At 37.5% G+C, this 17178-nt stretch overlaps 1 protein-coding gene across 28 annotated transcripts in view; it reads right to left on the bottom strand.

Annotated features, from left to right (window-relative positions):
- RBMS3 (RNA binding motif single stranded interacting protein 3) overlaps positions 1-17178 on the bottom strand; it is a 1486333-nt gene that overhangs the window by 277095 nt on the left and 1192060 nt on the right. For all 28 annotated transcript variants that reach the window (XM_074030865.1, XM_005545572.5, XM_005545568.5 and 25 more), the window contains one exon: positions 2155-2234. In XM_074030865.1, the coding sequence (XP_073886966.1) occupies positions 2155-2234 (80 nt within the window). The remainder of the gene's footprint in view (positions 1-2154; positions 2235-17178) is intronic.

A 17178-nucleotide genomic window follows, 5' to 3' on the forward strand; every position in this document is an offset into this window, starting at 1 on the left:
TATCCTCTTTTCTTCCACACCTAATTTAAGTATCAAAGATTAAATGTCTTTACTTAGCATTTGAAGCCTTTATTCAACTCTAACTTTCAAAGTAATTTATAAATAAGCAGATTCAAGCACTGATGATGATCAATATTGTGTATTTAGTTCTATTATGATGAGTGGAAATCTCAGAAGCATACAGTTACCTCTCCTAAGAGTTTTATAACTGAACATAATTATTTTGTCTTTCTTGTTCCCAGGAGATAAAAATGAGTGAGAAAACTCATAACCAAGTTCCTGCTATTCACGATGTTTCCATTGGGTGTAGCTATGATATTAGATAGGTTAATATCACAGCCTGCATATTCTGGAAGGATGCCCAGACATTTGGGGATTTGTAGTGACTTTCTTTGTCTTCAGCATTAAATTGTATTAGTCAGCAATATGTTCTATGGGGAAAACCAAATGAAATACCTTCAAATCAATCAGGGCAAGAAGGCTTTCAATATGTCTTTTTGACATATCAATTTTTTTAACAAATTAAAAAATTGAGATGTGCTAAAACTTGAATCATCCATAATTTCTACACAGTGTGCTCATTTTTATTTTTATATAATTATATAATTTACACCTAGTTTGAACAACTTCTATATAGATAGGTCTCTGTTGGATAAAATAGGACAAATAAGAGGAAAGTCCACAAACAATGCAACTCCTTTACTCGATGACAGGTTTGAGTAAAGTGTCTTAAAATGTCTGTTTATAAAAAAAATATATATATATTTCTGCTAAAATGCAAGGGCAGCTAACATGCTGAGATGAAAACTGCTAACTCTTTTCTTAACAACACCATATGTCTCCAATTGGATCATAATGCAGTCAGTTCCCAAGGGAACGTTACACATGGAAGCTAACCAAATCAATGCACAGTCTTCACTATATGTTGACTCACTGATTAGCCAGCAATCAGCTACTTTAGATTTTCAGATTATGCAAGTTGTCTGTCTGAAGGGTCTTTCTGCATTCTTGACATCCCCCTTAAACAAAGCAAGTCATTACAAAACCCTCCACAAAAATATTTCTCTTTTTGTATACACTTCCTCTTATCTATAAACTCAATATATTTTAAGAAACTGAAATGCTCAACCTCTGAACTCTCTGATGGGTTTTAAATAGTAGATGCATTATACAGCAAACACTATTGAAATCAAGCTTATAAAGATGAAAGCCACGTATTGTAAGATGAAAGAAGTCACCTTAGTCTCCTCTGAGACTAACAGTATATAAAATACCAACAAATAAACCAACCTGCCTTATTCAGATGATTATTTATGTAATTTTTCTTAGTTTAATACTTCATTCAATTGTTAATTTTTATATAGAAATTATATTTAAAACTTTACTTAGTTAATATTAAAACCTTCCACATACATTACCGCCTCAACTTCTGGCATTTGTAGCTCTGATACACATAATAAATCCAATTATTTCATGTTTAATGTAATTCTTAATAGTATAAAGTTAGAACACTTTATGATGTATATAAAACCTTAGGAATTTTGCCTTGGGAAGTGTGAAATGCCCTGGGATAGTTCAGATTGGGACTTCTCAAACTAGCTCTGATAAATAGACAGTATTTTCTAAAATTTCCAATTTGTCAGTAACTGATATTTTTGTAAAAGAAAATTATGCACTCAGATTTCATGACATTATCAAATCATTATACAAGTTTCTAAATGTTTTCTCCCAGTTTCTGTACTTTTCTTGTCATGGACTGGTAAGAAATGTTTCAGGGCTGGCATCAATTTGTGGGATTCATTGTGAATATCATTGTTTAGGTATTTTGTAACTAAGAAATTGGAATTTTAATATTAATGCTGAATCATAAACTTCCATCACTTCCAGCACATCATTCTTTAACTATTATTTGCTATGGTTTTCTTCTAATCCACTTTACAAAATTAGCAGCAGAGATTCAAAAAGCCAAAGAAGAATTACCAAAAAGTTTTTGAGAAAGATGAGTTGATACACAGTATTTTTTAAAAATACACATTAATAAAAGCAAACTCCCCAAATCTGCAGTGATCAACAAAGGCTCTACCATGTACTTATTCTAATAAGAGCAATTTAAGCCTCGGCATCATTTAGTGACTAATTAGTGACATTTCTTACCTGGGATGCCTGGTGGTGTTTTCAGATATTTTCCATTAAAATGTTGAATTACCACTTCACATTTTTCAGTAGACTCCATTCTGGGAAAAAAAGGTAAACCAGACGTCATATATGGCTGACAAGAAAAAGAAACTTAAGAAGTAAAGGAAAACCAGAAAGCCATAGAAATACTTGATTTAAGAAATGTACCCCAATTGCCAACTTTTGTCATGACCATGATGACCAGATTAATAAGAGAACATCGCAAACTCATCAATGCTGAGAAAGTATTATTCACTCTTTGAAAGGTGTCTATGTGGAGGGCTCTGTTCTGAGCCTTCTTTCAGAGGTAACCCTGAGGCATTATCTTAATTCACTCAGCAATGTTTGGCAATTGAAAGTGTTCAACAAATGTCTGTTGAATGATGAATTAGCAAACCTAATGGGTAGATCTTGTTATTGTCATTCATATCCATAAGGGCACTGAGGCTTAGACAGATAAACTACCTTTCCAATAAGAGGTAAAGTCAAGATTTGAACTAACACCTCTGCAACAGTAAAGCCTGTGCTATAGCTACTAAGCTATACTACTGATGGATTCCACAGAAGAAGTCGACAAGATGTGTTTTACTTGAACAGCTTGCAGCCTAAAGGACTGATTGGTATAGTAATGTAGTCGTCAGTGTTATGACATTTTTATTGAAAATCCACTGTATGTAAGACACCCAAAGAGTTAGGTGGGGTCCTACATCTTGAAGGAAGGTATGTATATATATACAAACCTTAGGTTCCGTACTTTCTCAATATTGAATTTTGGACAATGTCTTATTTTTTCATACTATCTTATCAATATTCCTAAACTGGTGTTCTTGTGCCAAATTTTGGCATCTCACATACAACCTGAAGCATGAACATTTTGAGCCAGACCAACATATTTTAAATTTTGGCAATGTTACCATATCTTAAGTACAGTAATATTTGTAGCATTTTCCAAATAATGAATAATATCTGGCCTTTATTATTTTATAAGCTTGGATGGGGAGGATAATAATTAAGGATTAATTCTGATTAAAGGAAATTAAGTCTTCCAAAGAGTATACTAGAGGCAAAAATAAATTTAAGAAACAGCACACATACACATGAAAGAATGTGTATGAAATGTGTAAAATTTGTTCAAAAGGCAAAGTATAATTTTAGATTTTCTGCTGTTATTAATACGAGCTTTCTTGGAATGGTGCCCATCAACGCCAAGTTGTAAAACTTTCCTATGTCTAAATTTTATATGTATTTCAGGACCATATTACATGGCTATATTACAGGACCATATTACATGACAAAGGAAACAAGATATGAAAAAAATATGTTAACAAATGTCAAGTCAGTTATACGTATTTATTACAGTTATAAGAATTCAAATGTGAGAGGAATCCTAGAAGTCAGAGATGATGCTGAGAAGAGGCACAGAATCTAGGAAAGGCTTTTGGAGAAGTAATTAGGGCAGGGGGCTGAGCTGGGCAGCTTGGAGGGCATGCGTCCTTATTACAGTGTGGTAGAGAGAGCAAGCATATGGCTCAGTGGAAGGTTTGCCCGGGAAATTCTTAAAAATTAACTGAGAGAGGAAGTCAGGGCATCTGTATCACCTGTTTAACAAGTTTGAAGATGATATCAGGAACAAGTTACATTTTGGAGCTATAATTATTTTCTGAAGAAGTTTTGTTTTCAGATGTACATTCCTATGAAGCATGGGATGAGTGTGCATCTGTCTGTATTGATACATATGACAAATCTCTACCGCCAAGCAGGGCTGAATTTACAGGAATGAGGCCTATGTCTTCACACAGAGTCCCACACTTAGAACAACTCTGCACTTGGTTTAAAGTTCTGCCGTCGCCACCTTGAACTTCTTAACAGTGCTTTTAACAAAGGGATCTACATTGTCATCTTTCACCCTAATTTATGTAGTTGATCCTTCTATGACAATAGAGTGCAGGAACCTAACTTAATATAAACGGTTAGTATGTATATCATCAGGTGACCCAAGGGATGCACATAAGTATTATTTTGAAAAAAAAAATTCAGAATGCAATGTTAATAGATAAAAAATAAAAACCCAAACCGTATTTTGTTTACTACTCACTCACAAGTTCCCCTGTATCAGAAGATGTTTGGATAAGAAAGGCAAGAGGAGTCTTTCCTCATTCTAAATATTTAGGAACAGCTAAGTACCATTTTCCTAACTCTTTCAAGTTTCCTTTCCAGTGGAAGCTTTTACTGTAAGTCTTTCAATTGTTTTTTAATCTTTCTTTCTTTTTTTTCTTTTTGAAAGTAGAAAACTTCCATTTCCATGAAGAAAAGAATTCTAACTGTTCTTTCTCTCTTCCCACAGGATCCACTATTGTCTCTTAGGCAAAATAACCTTCCCTCCTAGCAGAGACATGAATGGGAGAGGAAATGTAAGCCCTTAATTACTACAGATGTTACTTTATGGAATTTTTATTCGAGGAGAGCGACAGAATGCAAAGTTTATGCCTCAAAGCCCCCTCTCTGTTCAGTCTCTCTCTGGGTACTCGCCTGGATAAAAGGCAGTTAAGAATCTAAAGCTTGCTTGCAAGAGTCCTACAAATCAAATCCCTTCTCTTTGTCTTAAAATGGCATGGAATTATAAATGAAGACTAATACTAGGGGTGTGTGCGTGTTTATTCTACATAATACATTTTAGGGAATAGAGAGGAAGCTAAAAAAGGAAATCAAGTGGCTAACCCACTCCACCCACTTAAAATATTTTTGTTCTTGTTTGAAAGCCTCAGGTCCTCCCTTCTGTATTCTAAGTATGATCGTCTTTTCTTAACACTGTTTTACAGTCATATCAAGCTGGATGGAGGCTGTTTCTATGAACACAAAGATAGCAGCATAGATTGTTCACTTTGGGTTCATTCAGATTTAACTAAGTGAATGTCTGCTGTGAGCCTTTAGAGACTCCCGTCTCTGAAAGAATAAATGCAATAAAAGTCTGTTTTCTGTAGCTGCCGGCGCTTAGTGTCAAACCATGTTATGCTGCACCACCCAGCAGTGACAATTCCATTTTAATACACGGGGCACATTTTAACAAGGCAAAGCAGTCCCTGCAAAGGTGGCAATATAGGAGCTGCCAAGGGGAAAAGTCCCACTGTTCCTCATGCATTTTATGTGGAAGCAGAACAAAAATGAGACTGAGACCCAGAAAGCTCTGGTGGGGGGCGGGGGGGGGGGGGCGGGAAGAGACTATATTTGAATAGCCATCTTAGGAAGAATGTGCCCATTTTCTTCTCAAGTTTCACAATTAACCTCTCTGAAATGCCAGCTCAAGCTATCTGGAATCTGGCACACGCTTCAGTTGAAACTGACACTAGCATTATCAAGTGAGTCTGAAAAGACAGCACGCCAGACACAGCTGCCTTTATAGGTCCCTTTCAGATGGGCCACTGAATCACTACAACTGCATCTTTTCTTCCTAGGTGGTACCTGAAACCCCTTGTGTCCCTCAGCACATCTCGAGTGCCAGGCCAACCATTCACCTGACAATACATTAATTAGGTTCTTACAAGGCTCTAATCATTGTATAAAGCTTCAGGGTTTTCTGTTAGGTCTGATGTTTAAATATAAATACACTTTAAAGGTCCTGTTTGACATTCTTTCTTGTCTCAGTACCTAGGAACCCGACTTCAGTCATTTGAAACACACCACAGAATTGTGCTGCTGCTGCTTCCTTTTTTTTTTTTTTTTTTTAAACAGCTACTAAGAGGAGCTAGTTTAACAGCCAATACAATTCCCACAGGCAAATTACATCAGATGAGAGGCTGATACAATATTAGTAGAATGTTCTGGGTCAGACTAAATACGCAGAGGTAGAAATATACTTTGCAAAACCATTTGCAGCCTACCTCTGTCACCTCCATAAAGAATCACACAGTTTTTGGTCTTAAAGCAATAAGCATTATTAACCATGTGTTTAAAACAAATCCATCCTGTCATTTATTATGGTTAATTAGAGGTTTCCAGTATTGTGAAATGTTTGTGGTTTTGCAATCACAGGCTCTGTACAAACTATTGGCAACTTAGAGTATCTGACTTTGTAAGCCAGTCATCCTCATTTCTGGTAAGATTTACGTATGCACAGGGTCAACATTAAAATATTTTTTAAAGTACTAAACTGTGCACTCCTTCCGACATTTCAAAAACAAATTATGTCATTTCTTTCTTAAACCATTGTAATGGAAGGAATAAAATGGTGAGTCCTAGAAACAAAGATGAATGAATGTGATGAATTTTCTTCTCAGTTTTTGCAATTTGTTTTCTTCCTGCCAGGCACCTGACATTCTTAGGGTACAAATGGCTTAAGTACCAAACAGTGAAGCTGAGAGGTCTCCCTTATATGCCCTTTTGTAGAAACCAGACATTTTGAGATATCTTGCTCAGCATCACAACACATTCCTCTTAGGAAATGAAACTGTGGATGACAATATTTGACTAATGAAAACACATTCCAGAGTTTGAGAATCACATAATTTCAAGACTGGAAATGGCCTCAGATATCAACTTCTACATTGTACAGATGAAGAAAGTAACACTAGAAGACTGTGAATGGCTTTTTTAAAAACTATTTAGTGGATGAACCTGGAATAGAACTTTTGTCTCATGACTCTCAATTGAGACTATTTGGAAGAGATGCAGCTCCCTTGCTGACCTCATGTCATCCCTCCTGATTTTCTCTACTGACTGATGTACTTCAATCGGTTCAAGGGTAGGATGGGTCCTGTTAGCTCCACTCTACCCAGCCACTATTACTTCAAGAAGTTGTTTTCAAAAATGGAATATAACCTGATATGAGATGTCAAGGGTGTTTCACCTCTGTGGTATTCTCGCCCAAAACCCATATAAACTAAGGGTCCTATCATGAGGCAAATAGCTGACAAACTCAGATCTAGAGACATTCAGGCTACCTGGCCAGTACTATTCAAACAAACAAAGCCTAAGAAATTATCACAGATCAGGGCAGGCTGATGAGACAGGACAACTAAATGCAATATGGTAACTGGATTGGATCCTGGAACAGAAAGAGAATGTTAAAGAAAAAGTTGGCAAAATCCAAATAGAGTCTGGAATTTAGTTAATAATAATATGCCAATGTCAGTTTCTTAATTTTGACAAATGTACCACGGTAATTTAAGGTGTTAATGGGGAAAACTGGGTGTGCAGTATAGAGAAAATCTATATTATCATTACACTTTCATGTGAAGGTAAACTTATTCCAAAATAAGAAGCTTACTTTTAAAATCAGTGTACATTAAAATTATCAGAAAACTACTTTTAAAAATACCAGTCTCTAGGGCCCAGCCCAGGAGATTCTGACTTAATTGTTTTGGCATGAGGCCCATGTACAAAGATTTCAAAGATACCCAGGTGATTTCAGTGTGCAGCCAGGGTTGAAAACTCCTGTTCCGCAGTTCTGTGTCAGGTATGTGAGACTGGAAACCACGGGCCAAACCCAGTCTACAGGTATGTTCCATTTGGACTGCAAAGAGATTTTGGAAATTTTGAAATGATTGTCAACATTTGAAACTTCGGAGATTTCACATGAAAATTGAAATTTATGATTCCTTTTAATAGATGGGACAGTTTAACCCATGCTTTCTGCATGGCAACTATGACATAATAAAAACTATATTTAGTCTTTTTCTCAGGTTGCTGACACACAGCCTCTAAAACCATTGGAATTTCCTGAGTGATAGGGGTATGTTGTGTTGTTCAGAATAGACTATTTTTAACCACATCTGAGTTTATGCTAATGAGGTCACTCAGGTAGCTTCAGGATGGGGACTGGTCACAAGAAAGACTAAAACTTGATTAGTGGGTTGGAACTTTCAGCCCCACCCTCTCTGACTTCTGAGAAATGGAGAGGGGCTGGAGATTGAGCTCAAACACCAAGGGCCAATGATTTAATCAATCAAACCTAGAAACAACAAAGTTCAGGAAGTTTTCAGGTTGGTGAAGACGTTGATACATGACAGGAGGGTAGTGAGCTCAGAGAGACCACAGAAGCCACACACCCCTTCCCTGATACTTCACTATATGCGTTTCTTTCATTTGAGTTGTATCCTTTATAATAAACTGGTAAACATAAAGTGCTTTGAGAGTCATTTTAGTGAGTTACTAAACCTGAACTGGGGAGTTGTGGGTACTCCCACATTTTGTAGTTGCTGGGAAGAAATGTGGGTAGCTTGGTGATATGGTTTTGCTGTATCCCCATTCAAATCTCATCTTGAGTTGTAGCTCCTACAATTCTCATGTCCCATGAGAGGGACCTGGTAGGAGGTAATTGAATTGTGGGGGTGGTTTTTTTTCTGTGCTGTTCTCAGGATAGTAAGTCTCATGAGATCTGATGGTTTTATAAAGAACAGTTCCCCTGCACACACTCTCTTGCCTGCCGCCATGTAAGACATGCCTTTGCTCCCCCTTCGCCTTCCGCTATGATTGTGAGGCCTCAGCAGCCATGTGGAACTGTGTGTCCATGAAGCCTCTTTTTCTTTATAAATTACCCAGCCTCAGGTATTTCTTCATAGCAGTATAAGAATGGACTAATACACCTGGGCACTCCATTTGCAGCTGGTATGGAACTGAGCCCTTACACCTGTGGAGTCTGATGATGATCAGGTAGTTTGTGTCACAACTGAGTTAAATTATAGGACATCCAATTGATGTCAGAGAATTGGAGAATTGATATGCAAAAATAAGGTATTTGATGTTAGAAAAACCCACACATTTGGTGTCAGAAAAAAAGACATCACAGCAACCATGGAATAGAGTAAAAGAGCAGTTTTGTTCTTTAAACGAAGTCACTTTGTCATTATTCCTACCAATCTGTATCAATTGCCCATCCTAAGGCAAAATAGTAGGTGCTGTTTGTCACTGAACTTGCATTGTTTATTTTTAATAGTTAAGAGAAAAGAAAAAGTATTTAACTTAATTTATACAGGGATAGTGGTGTATTTCTGTTCACCCTTTCCTAGATGTCCTCTCTGTCCTGCTCTATGCCCCAAGAAAGTGACCCTTCTATCGACTGTGTAATCTTCGCTCTTCTGTTTACTGGTTTTCCATTGGGTTCCGCCTATGGAAGCTTGAAAGAACTTCAAAAGGCAAGAGTAGAGAGAAATCTGAGTGATTTTCCCTCTTTCTCTCCCTGTTTTGGCCCTTCTGTCTAGTAGGTGTTGCATCTCTCCCTGTCTACAGTCCTTCCAAGCAAGCCCTCCTCTGAGGCTCTAGCTCTCACTGACCTCTGGAAACACCCCTCTCTGGTGACTCCTTTTTTTTTTTTAGACGGAGTCTTGCTTTGTCACCCAGACTGGAGTGCACTGGCTCGATCTTGACTCACTGCAACCTCCACCTTCCGGGTTCAAGCAATTCTCTGCCTCAGCCTCCCAAGTAGCTGGGATTATAGGCGCCTGCCACCACGCCTGGCTAATTTTTGTATTTATTAGAGACAGGGTTTCATTCTCTTGGCCAGGCTGGTCTTGAACTCCTTACCTTGTGATCCACCACCTCGGCCTCCCAAAGTGCTTGGGATTACAGGTGTGAGCCACTGTGCCCAGCCACATCTGGTTACTCCTTGAGCTCTCAGGGTGGTAAGGGTCTCCCTTTGCTGCTCCTCTCTGGGAACATCAACATCTCTTTGCCAGTTCCCTTAACACTGCTTCTGTAAATATTTTGTAAATACTCTTTAATTTTCTTCAGTAGAATCATCTGGAGTGAAACTCTGCTTCCATTCAGCATCTTGATGCCTACACTATAAAGCTATCAACAGCATAGGAGTAAAAAAATTATCCCAAAGACTGTGTGTTTCAAGAAGCATATAAGAAATAAAGTTTGCCTTATACTCCATCTAGAAACTACTTCTTTCACTTGGATTACCTGATTACCCCAGTAGGGACACTCATCTGTGTACTCATATAGAGGCATAATTATCTAAATATATTTTTTTTAGCCAGACTAATGTTTCTAGAAGGAATTTTCATAAAGAAATGGCAGAAAATTAAACTTAAATAATCTGAGATAAAGTGAAAATTAAGTATAGGTCTAGAAAAGTCATACCATAAATGACTCTGGAATACATTACCACTTTTAATCAATCTCCTAGCTACAGCCATATTTCATTCCTAGATATTATTGAGAAAAGAAAAATAGCTCAGAGCAGGCTGAACAACGTGAGATATGCAACATTTATCAGGCCCAGAGAGACATACAGGACTTCAGTCATGGCTCTCTTCCTTGAGTACCCATTCCTAGGGGCAATTGTTTAAAGGCATTTTTGTTCCTTACCAGCTTTCTCACTCTTTATCTTCATATTCCTAGAATTTGTGACACAAAGAACAAGGAACCAATTAATAGCTTATGTTATTTTAATGTAAAGTCTTGAAAACAACTTCTTTTTTCCTTTCAAGATCCACTTGTAACTATTGCCAATTGGACTGTATATTCAGGGCAACATGAATCTAGGTTCCTGGGTGGCAATCTTCAAACTTTGAGCTCAAATAAGCTCTGTACTTATGTTATGTAAGGTGGACATTTTGGTGACTCAGGTGGAACCTGAAGCAGACTTTCAGTGATCTCCTTCAATTTGCTGACAGCTGGAGCCCTGGTATGAGCCTAACTTTCATTCATCTAACCTCACCAGAGTCAATGGAGGTCAGTCAACAGGGTAAGCCCTCCTCAGATTTCAATGCTCCATTCTTGGTTGAAGATTCAGACCAATTCACTTATTGAAACCACACACATTCCTGCCTCAACGTGGTTGGAATTGAAGCTCCACTGTAAGGTAGGAGTTCCATTTGTTATTCTCTAGAGTTTCTGCTGATTGCAGATTTGTGACTTTCACTTTTTCTTTTTGAGCTAGTGTTATTTTTAATTAATTCTTAGAGTTTTTCTATCTTTTGGCTAGGCACGGTGGCTCTCACCTGTAATCCCAGCACTTTGGGAGGCTAAGGCAAGAGGATCACTTGAGGTCATGAGTTCAGACCAGCCTGGCCAACATGGTGAAACCCTGTCTCTACTAACAATACAAAAATTAGACAGGCATGGTGGTGGGCACCTAAAATCTCAGCTACTCAGGAGGCTAAGCCAAGAGAATCCCTTGAACCTGGGAGGCAGAAGTTGCAGTCAGCCAGATGATGCCACTGCACTCTAGCCTGGGTGACGGTGTGAGACTGTCTCAAAAAAAAAAAAAAAAAAAAAAAAAGAGAGTTTTTCAATCTTTTATCTCATTTAAAATTTTGGTCGGGGAAAAAATAGTTTCTCTCTGAAAAGAAAAAGTGTAATCTTATGGCTGAAGTGAAAAATTTGTAATCTTTAAAATTGGTGATATTCCACAGCTCAGTTCTATTGACAAATCTAAACATTCTTCTTGGGTGACCAAAGTTCCTCTCACTGGGTCTTTTTGATCATTCAAGAAGGAAGTATAATTATGGGCAATCGTACTTCCATAACTGAGTCTAATAATAAAGATTTGCAAGAGCTGTTAGAAGTAGTAGCTGATCTGTTTAGCTTTTGGGGTTCCAGGGGTTACTCTGCACTATTACAACTTGAATTTTGTGTGTGCAATGACTGACAAGTCACTGGCAAAAACTGTGGTTTCTGAAGTAGCTGAAATCAGTTACAGTGAATGATTATAAATGTACGGGGCTACTCATTTCTTCGGGTGTTTAGATAGAAAGACAGGTTTGAACACTTGAAGGTGGAGGAAACACTTTCCTTCAAGGCATAAAACTCCTCCTGTGGGAGGGTAGTCTGATCACAGAGTGTGCTGATGGGCACTGGGTCACCTACCAGTCTTGAGGGAATGTCTTTGCAGTGAGGTGCATTGTGGAAATATTGCATAGCCCGGTCTTGTGGCATTTCTCTCTTCTGAGAATGAGAAGATTCTCATCTCAGAATTCAGTGTAAAAGTGGGACCGTTCAATTTTAAATATCTAGGTGCACTGCCTTTCAGTTTTGCCTGCTTTTCACATATGTCAATATTAGGGCCCCAAAAGTGCAAATGCTTTCATTTTGCTATTCACTAAAGGGCTCAACCCTGAAGTTAATAATCTAATCAATACATAAGCTAAGTTGAGAATACCACCTATCTAACTAGATTGATCTCCAAAATATGACTTTCTGGCATTTAGCTGGCTATTTTGAAACTCTTTGTAAAATAGATTTACATATATAAAGGAAATCTCTGCTTGCAGAAGCATCTCCCTTACTGCACCTAAGCTACTAGAAACTTTTATGATAGGAAAAACAGTGCCTTAAAGTTTATAAAACACACCTTACTTTTGCTTCAGATATTTTTACTGCTAATCTTATCTTGACCGGGCCTTTACTTATGCCCTTCTTTGTCCCAGTAAATAATGGTGTTTAGATCTAAGTTCTGTGCCTTTGGGATGTAAATTTTCACCTGAGTCATGTCTTTGGGATTGTAAATTTATGATAGCCTAGCTAATAATTGTTTGGGGCTTGACAGTCTAAAGCGGAAAGAAACTATTTGCAAACTGGCAAATGGAGAACCTTATAAAGCTATTAATACAAAATTTGCTTCCATGTGTCCTGGATGTCTATATGTTTATATGTGGCATGTGTATGTGACATTTTACTACCAACATATATGAACAACCTCCAATTAACTGTCTTAAAGAAAATGTAAGTGGTTAAATCAGGTATTTTATCAGAAAGATAGAAACTACATACAGACAGGAGGCAGGGAAATACTGGGTAGAAGAGGGTGGTTCCCTGGCGAGGGCTCCACCCTCAAGCCTGGACCCAAGGCCCTAAAAGAGAACTTCACATCCCTGTTTTCCCACCCAAACGTTGCCTTTTCCAAAACCACCCTGGCCTGCCCCACCCTCCACCCTGTACCCATAAAAACTCCAAGATCCACTGGCAGAGAAGGAGAAAAGAGGAACCAGCTGGATGTTAGAGAGAAGCAGCTTAACTTCAGAGGGATGGCTTGACAGCAGAATTTCATAGAAGAGTTCTGCCACAGATGGCCCAACTCCAGGGGAAGATTATCTTCCCACTCTATTGCCCTTCCAGCTCCCCTTCCTGCTGAGAACTACTTCTACCATACAATAAAATCCTCCACATTCACCACCCTCCAAATCGTTTGTGTGACCTCACTCCTCCTGGATGCTGGACAAGAACCGAGGTGAGGGCGAAGAGGCCGTCATACTAATTGAGCTATTAAACACTTAAGCCATCCATAGATGACAAAGCTAAAGGACCACACAGTAACACACATCCTCTGGGGCTCTAGGCGTCGTAGGCAACCCCTAGGCGCTGCCATGGGCCCGTACAGTGTTTTTTCGTGCAGGCGCCCAAAGGCACTGGCCCCGGCTCCTGCACCAGCTCACCTGCTTGCTAACCTTCCCACCAGGGGTTTGAGTGCTGCGGGCTGCCTAACCGAGCCACCCCTTTGTGAGTCCCACAAAAGTACCAAGGGAACTATCCTGTCTCAAAACCAGCTCAAGTGCCTTTTAGTTCACTTGATTTGAGTAAATCTTTGGTAAATAAGACTAGTTTAATATTGTTGGTTTAGTGAAAATAGCTGTCTTCTGATCAGGAAAATACCAAGGTATTTATCCATAGAATTTTTGCTTAGGTAGTGGCAGAACATTTTAAGCAAGTTGTAGAGGGTTTGCAGAAGATTAATCTTGGGAAAGAAATTTTGTGTGTGTTCAAGTTGTCTAAAATTAGAAAGAAATTATGTATATGTTTTTCTAAAAATTGAGCATTAGTATCAGAAGCACACTGGTGCAAGGTCACAGTCTGTGCCCCTATGTTGCCACAGGGTTTTCTCAGAAGACTGATCATTTTTAATAGAAAATTCCAAAAGGTTATAAAAGGTTTATGGAAATCTTATCTTGTGAGGTCAAAACTGATTGAGATTGGATGGATTTGGTTATAGCGTTTTATTAAAATTAGCTTTAGTATTGATAATACACTAAAAGTAAAACGTGGTTTTCTCCTTAGAACAAGAATTTTGTGTAGTATTAATAAGAGGTAGTAAAAGACTTGTTTACTTTTTGAGCAAACTGTAAAATAATTAAGTTGCAGGGAGAGTTTCCCTCATGTTGTCTTTATTAGGTCCCTTGATTGGGTATTAAACCTCTTCTCTATCAAATAATAACAAATTTTGCTTTCTGAAACCTTTGAATTATCATTTCCACAAAATAAATGACTATTATTATGCACTGACTTCTGGTCCTATTTTGATCATGTGTTTTAAACATTTTTTTAACTTCAATATCGAGTGTTTTAAACCTTTAATACTTTGAATATTTCCAAAAATTAAATTTCAAATTCTAAAATTATCTTTTGATCTCTACTAACTTGGACATAAAAGAGGAACCCCCGGAAGTCCAGGAGAGACATATAACGCTTATTTGGTATGTTAAAATCATACAGGAAACATTGTCAAATAAGAAATGCTGTTTATATGGACACATAGAGGGGAACAGCACACACTGGGGCCCTTCGGAAGGTGGAAGGCAGGAGGAAGGAGAGGATCAGAAAAATAACTAATGGGTACTAGGCTTAATATATGGGTGATGAAGTAATCTGTGCAACAAACCTCCATGACACAAGTTTCCCTATATAATGAACCTACACATGTGCCCCTGAAGTTAAATAAAAGTTAGAAAAATAGGTTTTAGTTATATTAGTATACATGTATTCCAGAATGAAAAAAGAAACCTGTTCCACTGGTGAATCCACTAAAAACATCCTCTTGTCGTCATCCACAAACAATTATTGTTTCATTTTAAGTCTTCTCAAAAAGTTATTTATAATCAGCTATAGTCCAAAATTTACTTCTTCTTCAAGGAAATTCATGGAAAAGAACCCCAACACGAATTTTTGAATAAAGATTTCCGATAACTTTAGCGATCTTACCTTTGGACTAAGTAAAATCTTCCAGAACTCTAATTAAAATGCTGATACATTAATGAAGATTGCTAACTCAACATCAATCAAAAGTTATTTCAATTTGCTGAACTGATAGAGGACTAAAATGATTTTTATGACTTTTATATTTGCAACATTACTGACTCTTTCATATTCTGTCTTATTTTCTTTTCAGCTATTCATAGCTTATAGCAACTGGGTAAAGTATACATTTGCAAGCAAAATCGAAACGTTTACCTTTCTCTTTAGCTGATTTCTTCAAAATATGGAAACTAAGAATGAGTATTCTCATTTTATGGCAATATAGTTATTTGCATAAGTTCAATAAGAATATATTTGTTTTTTGCTAACAGGCACATTGAACACTGGTAATTTTACCAAAGCTTTTATTGGAATGGCATATTTTTAGATATCACCAGATTGCTTTGAGGAATTATAGTTGACTTTATAAACTCAATAAAAAGCCCCTTGAAAAGAGTGGCATTATACATTTTTACATGGTTCTCTTACAAGGTTCCTGACCTTATGATAAGTAAAGAATATCACTTTCTGACAGGCCCAGAAACCTCAAGATATTCTGGGACCTCAAGAAGAGAGGATTTTACCCAATTCATACAGGTATTACAGGCACAACCAGACGACAAATCCTTGGCTTGTTTTCCTAGCCTTAGGAGGCTTTTAAAAATGTAATTTGAGATTCCTTATGAAAAAGTTCTAGCAAAGCCAACTTAAAGGAGCCTATATGGCCATTCATTATTTTTGTTATAATTTGTACAAATAATCAGGCAAAGTATACTACAAAAACTTATTTTGTAAATAAATTGATTAGACTAAGAATTATCCTTGGTTTACATGGGGAACTGGAGAGAGAAAAATTATGTTTCAGAAGAAAACTATAGCACACCTGCTATTAGATTCCAGCACTGACTATTGTTTTTGAGTTTTTATAATTTTCCTATATTTTAGACTAAATCCAGAATTATTTCCTGGCTATGACTCTCTAAAGGAAAGGGGTTTAATTTTCTTCAGGATGTTTTTAGTGGACTCACTAGTGGAACAGGTTTCTTTTTTCATTCTGGAATACATGTTCTCTTCTTGATTGTAATCCTTATGTGCAATATGTATCTCTCATTGTTTTACTGCTTCTGAGAAAATTAAAGTCATAATATTCTAAAGACCAGGATGATTTAACAAGTGACAGCAACTATATCAATACGTTGACTGAGATTTGGCTAAAGTCTCATTTTGGCACCCTGTGATACTATTCCAATTCAGCTTGAGGCACACTTAAAATTTCTTACTGAGATGTATTGTCTCCCCTGCCTCTTCCCCACAAACCCACCTGGGTGGGCCTGGATCATTTGGGAATGAGCCTTCCTAATGATGCAGAACTAAGGAGTCAAAATGCTTTTAGTTCATCTACTATGCTTTCTTCAAAACATCTCGATGAAATGGAGGGAAATGAGAAAACAAAAGTAGCTCAGATCAAGCTGAGCTCTGTGAGGTATGCAAAATTTATTCTACTCAGAAAGCCAAGAATATGAGACTTTCGGTCATGCCCCTCCTCACAGCATCCATGCCCAGGGTAATTTTTTAAAGGCATTTTTGTTCTTAATTAGCTGCCTCTACCATTATCTCCATGTTCTTGGAATCTGTGATACAAAGAACCATGTATAGCCAATCAATAGCTTATGTTACTTTAATGTATATTCTTAGTAAAAACTGGAAAACTGCCTCTTCTTTTTTCCTTTCAAGACCCACTTGTAACTACTGCTAATTGGACTGTATATCCAGGGCAACTTGAATCTAAGCTCCTGAGTGGCCGTCTTCAAGCTCTGAGCTCAAATAAACTGTACTTAATCATATTTTCTGAATCTCATTATTTAAGGCTGATACTATTACCTGTTACATCTCTTTCCCTTACTCAGTGTTTCACAATTTTGTTTCCTTTCTATTTCCCAAACGTGCCGAACTTGGCCCCACCTTAGATTTTCTACTTCCTTTTCTCTTTGCCAGGATTGTTCTCTTCCCTCCCTACTCCCACTAAGAGATTTTCTTGGCTGGTTGTTTCTG

Source organism: Macaca fascicularis, chromosome 2 (genome assembly GCF_037993035.2).
Source record: "Macaca fascicularis isolate 582-1 chromosome 2, T2T-MFA8v1.1".
Classification (NCBI taxonomy): Eukaryota; Metazoa; Chordata; class Mammalia; order Primates; family Cercopithecidae; genus Macaca; species Macaca fascicularis.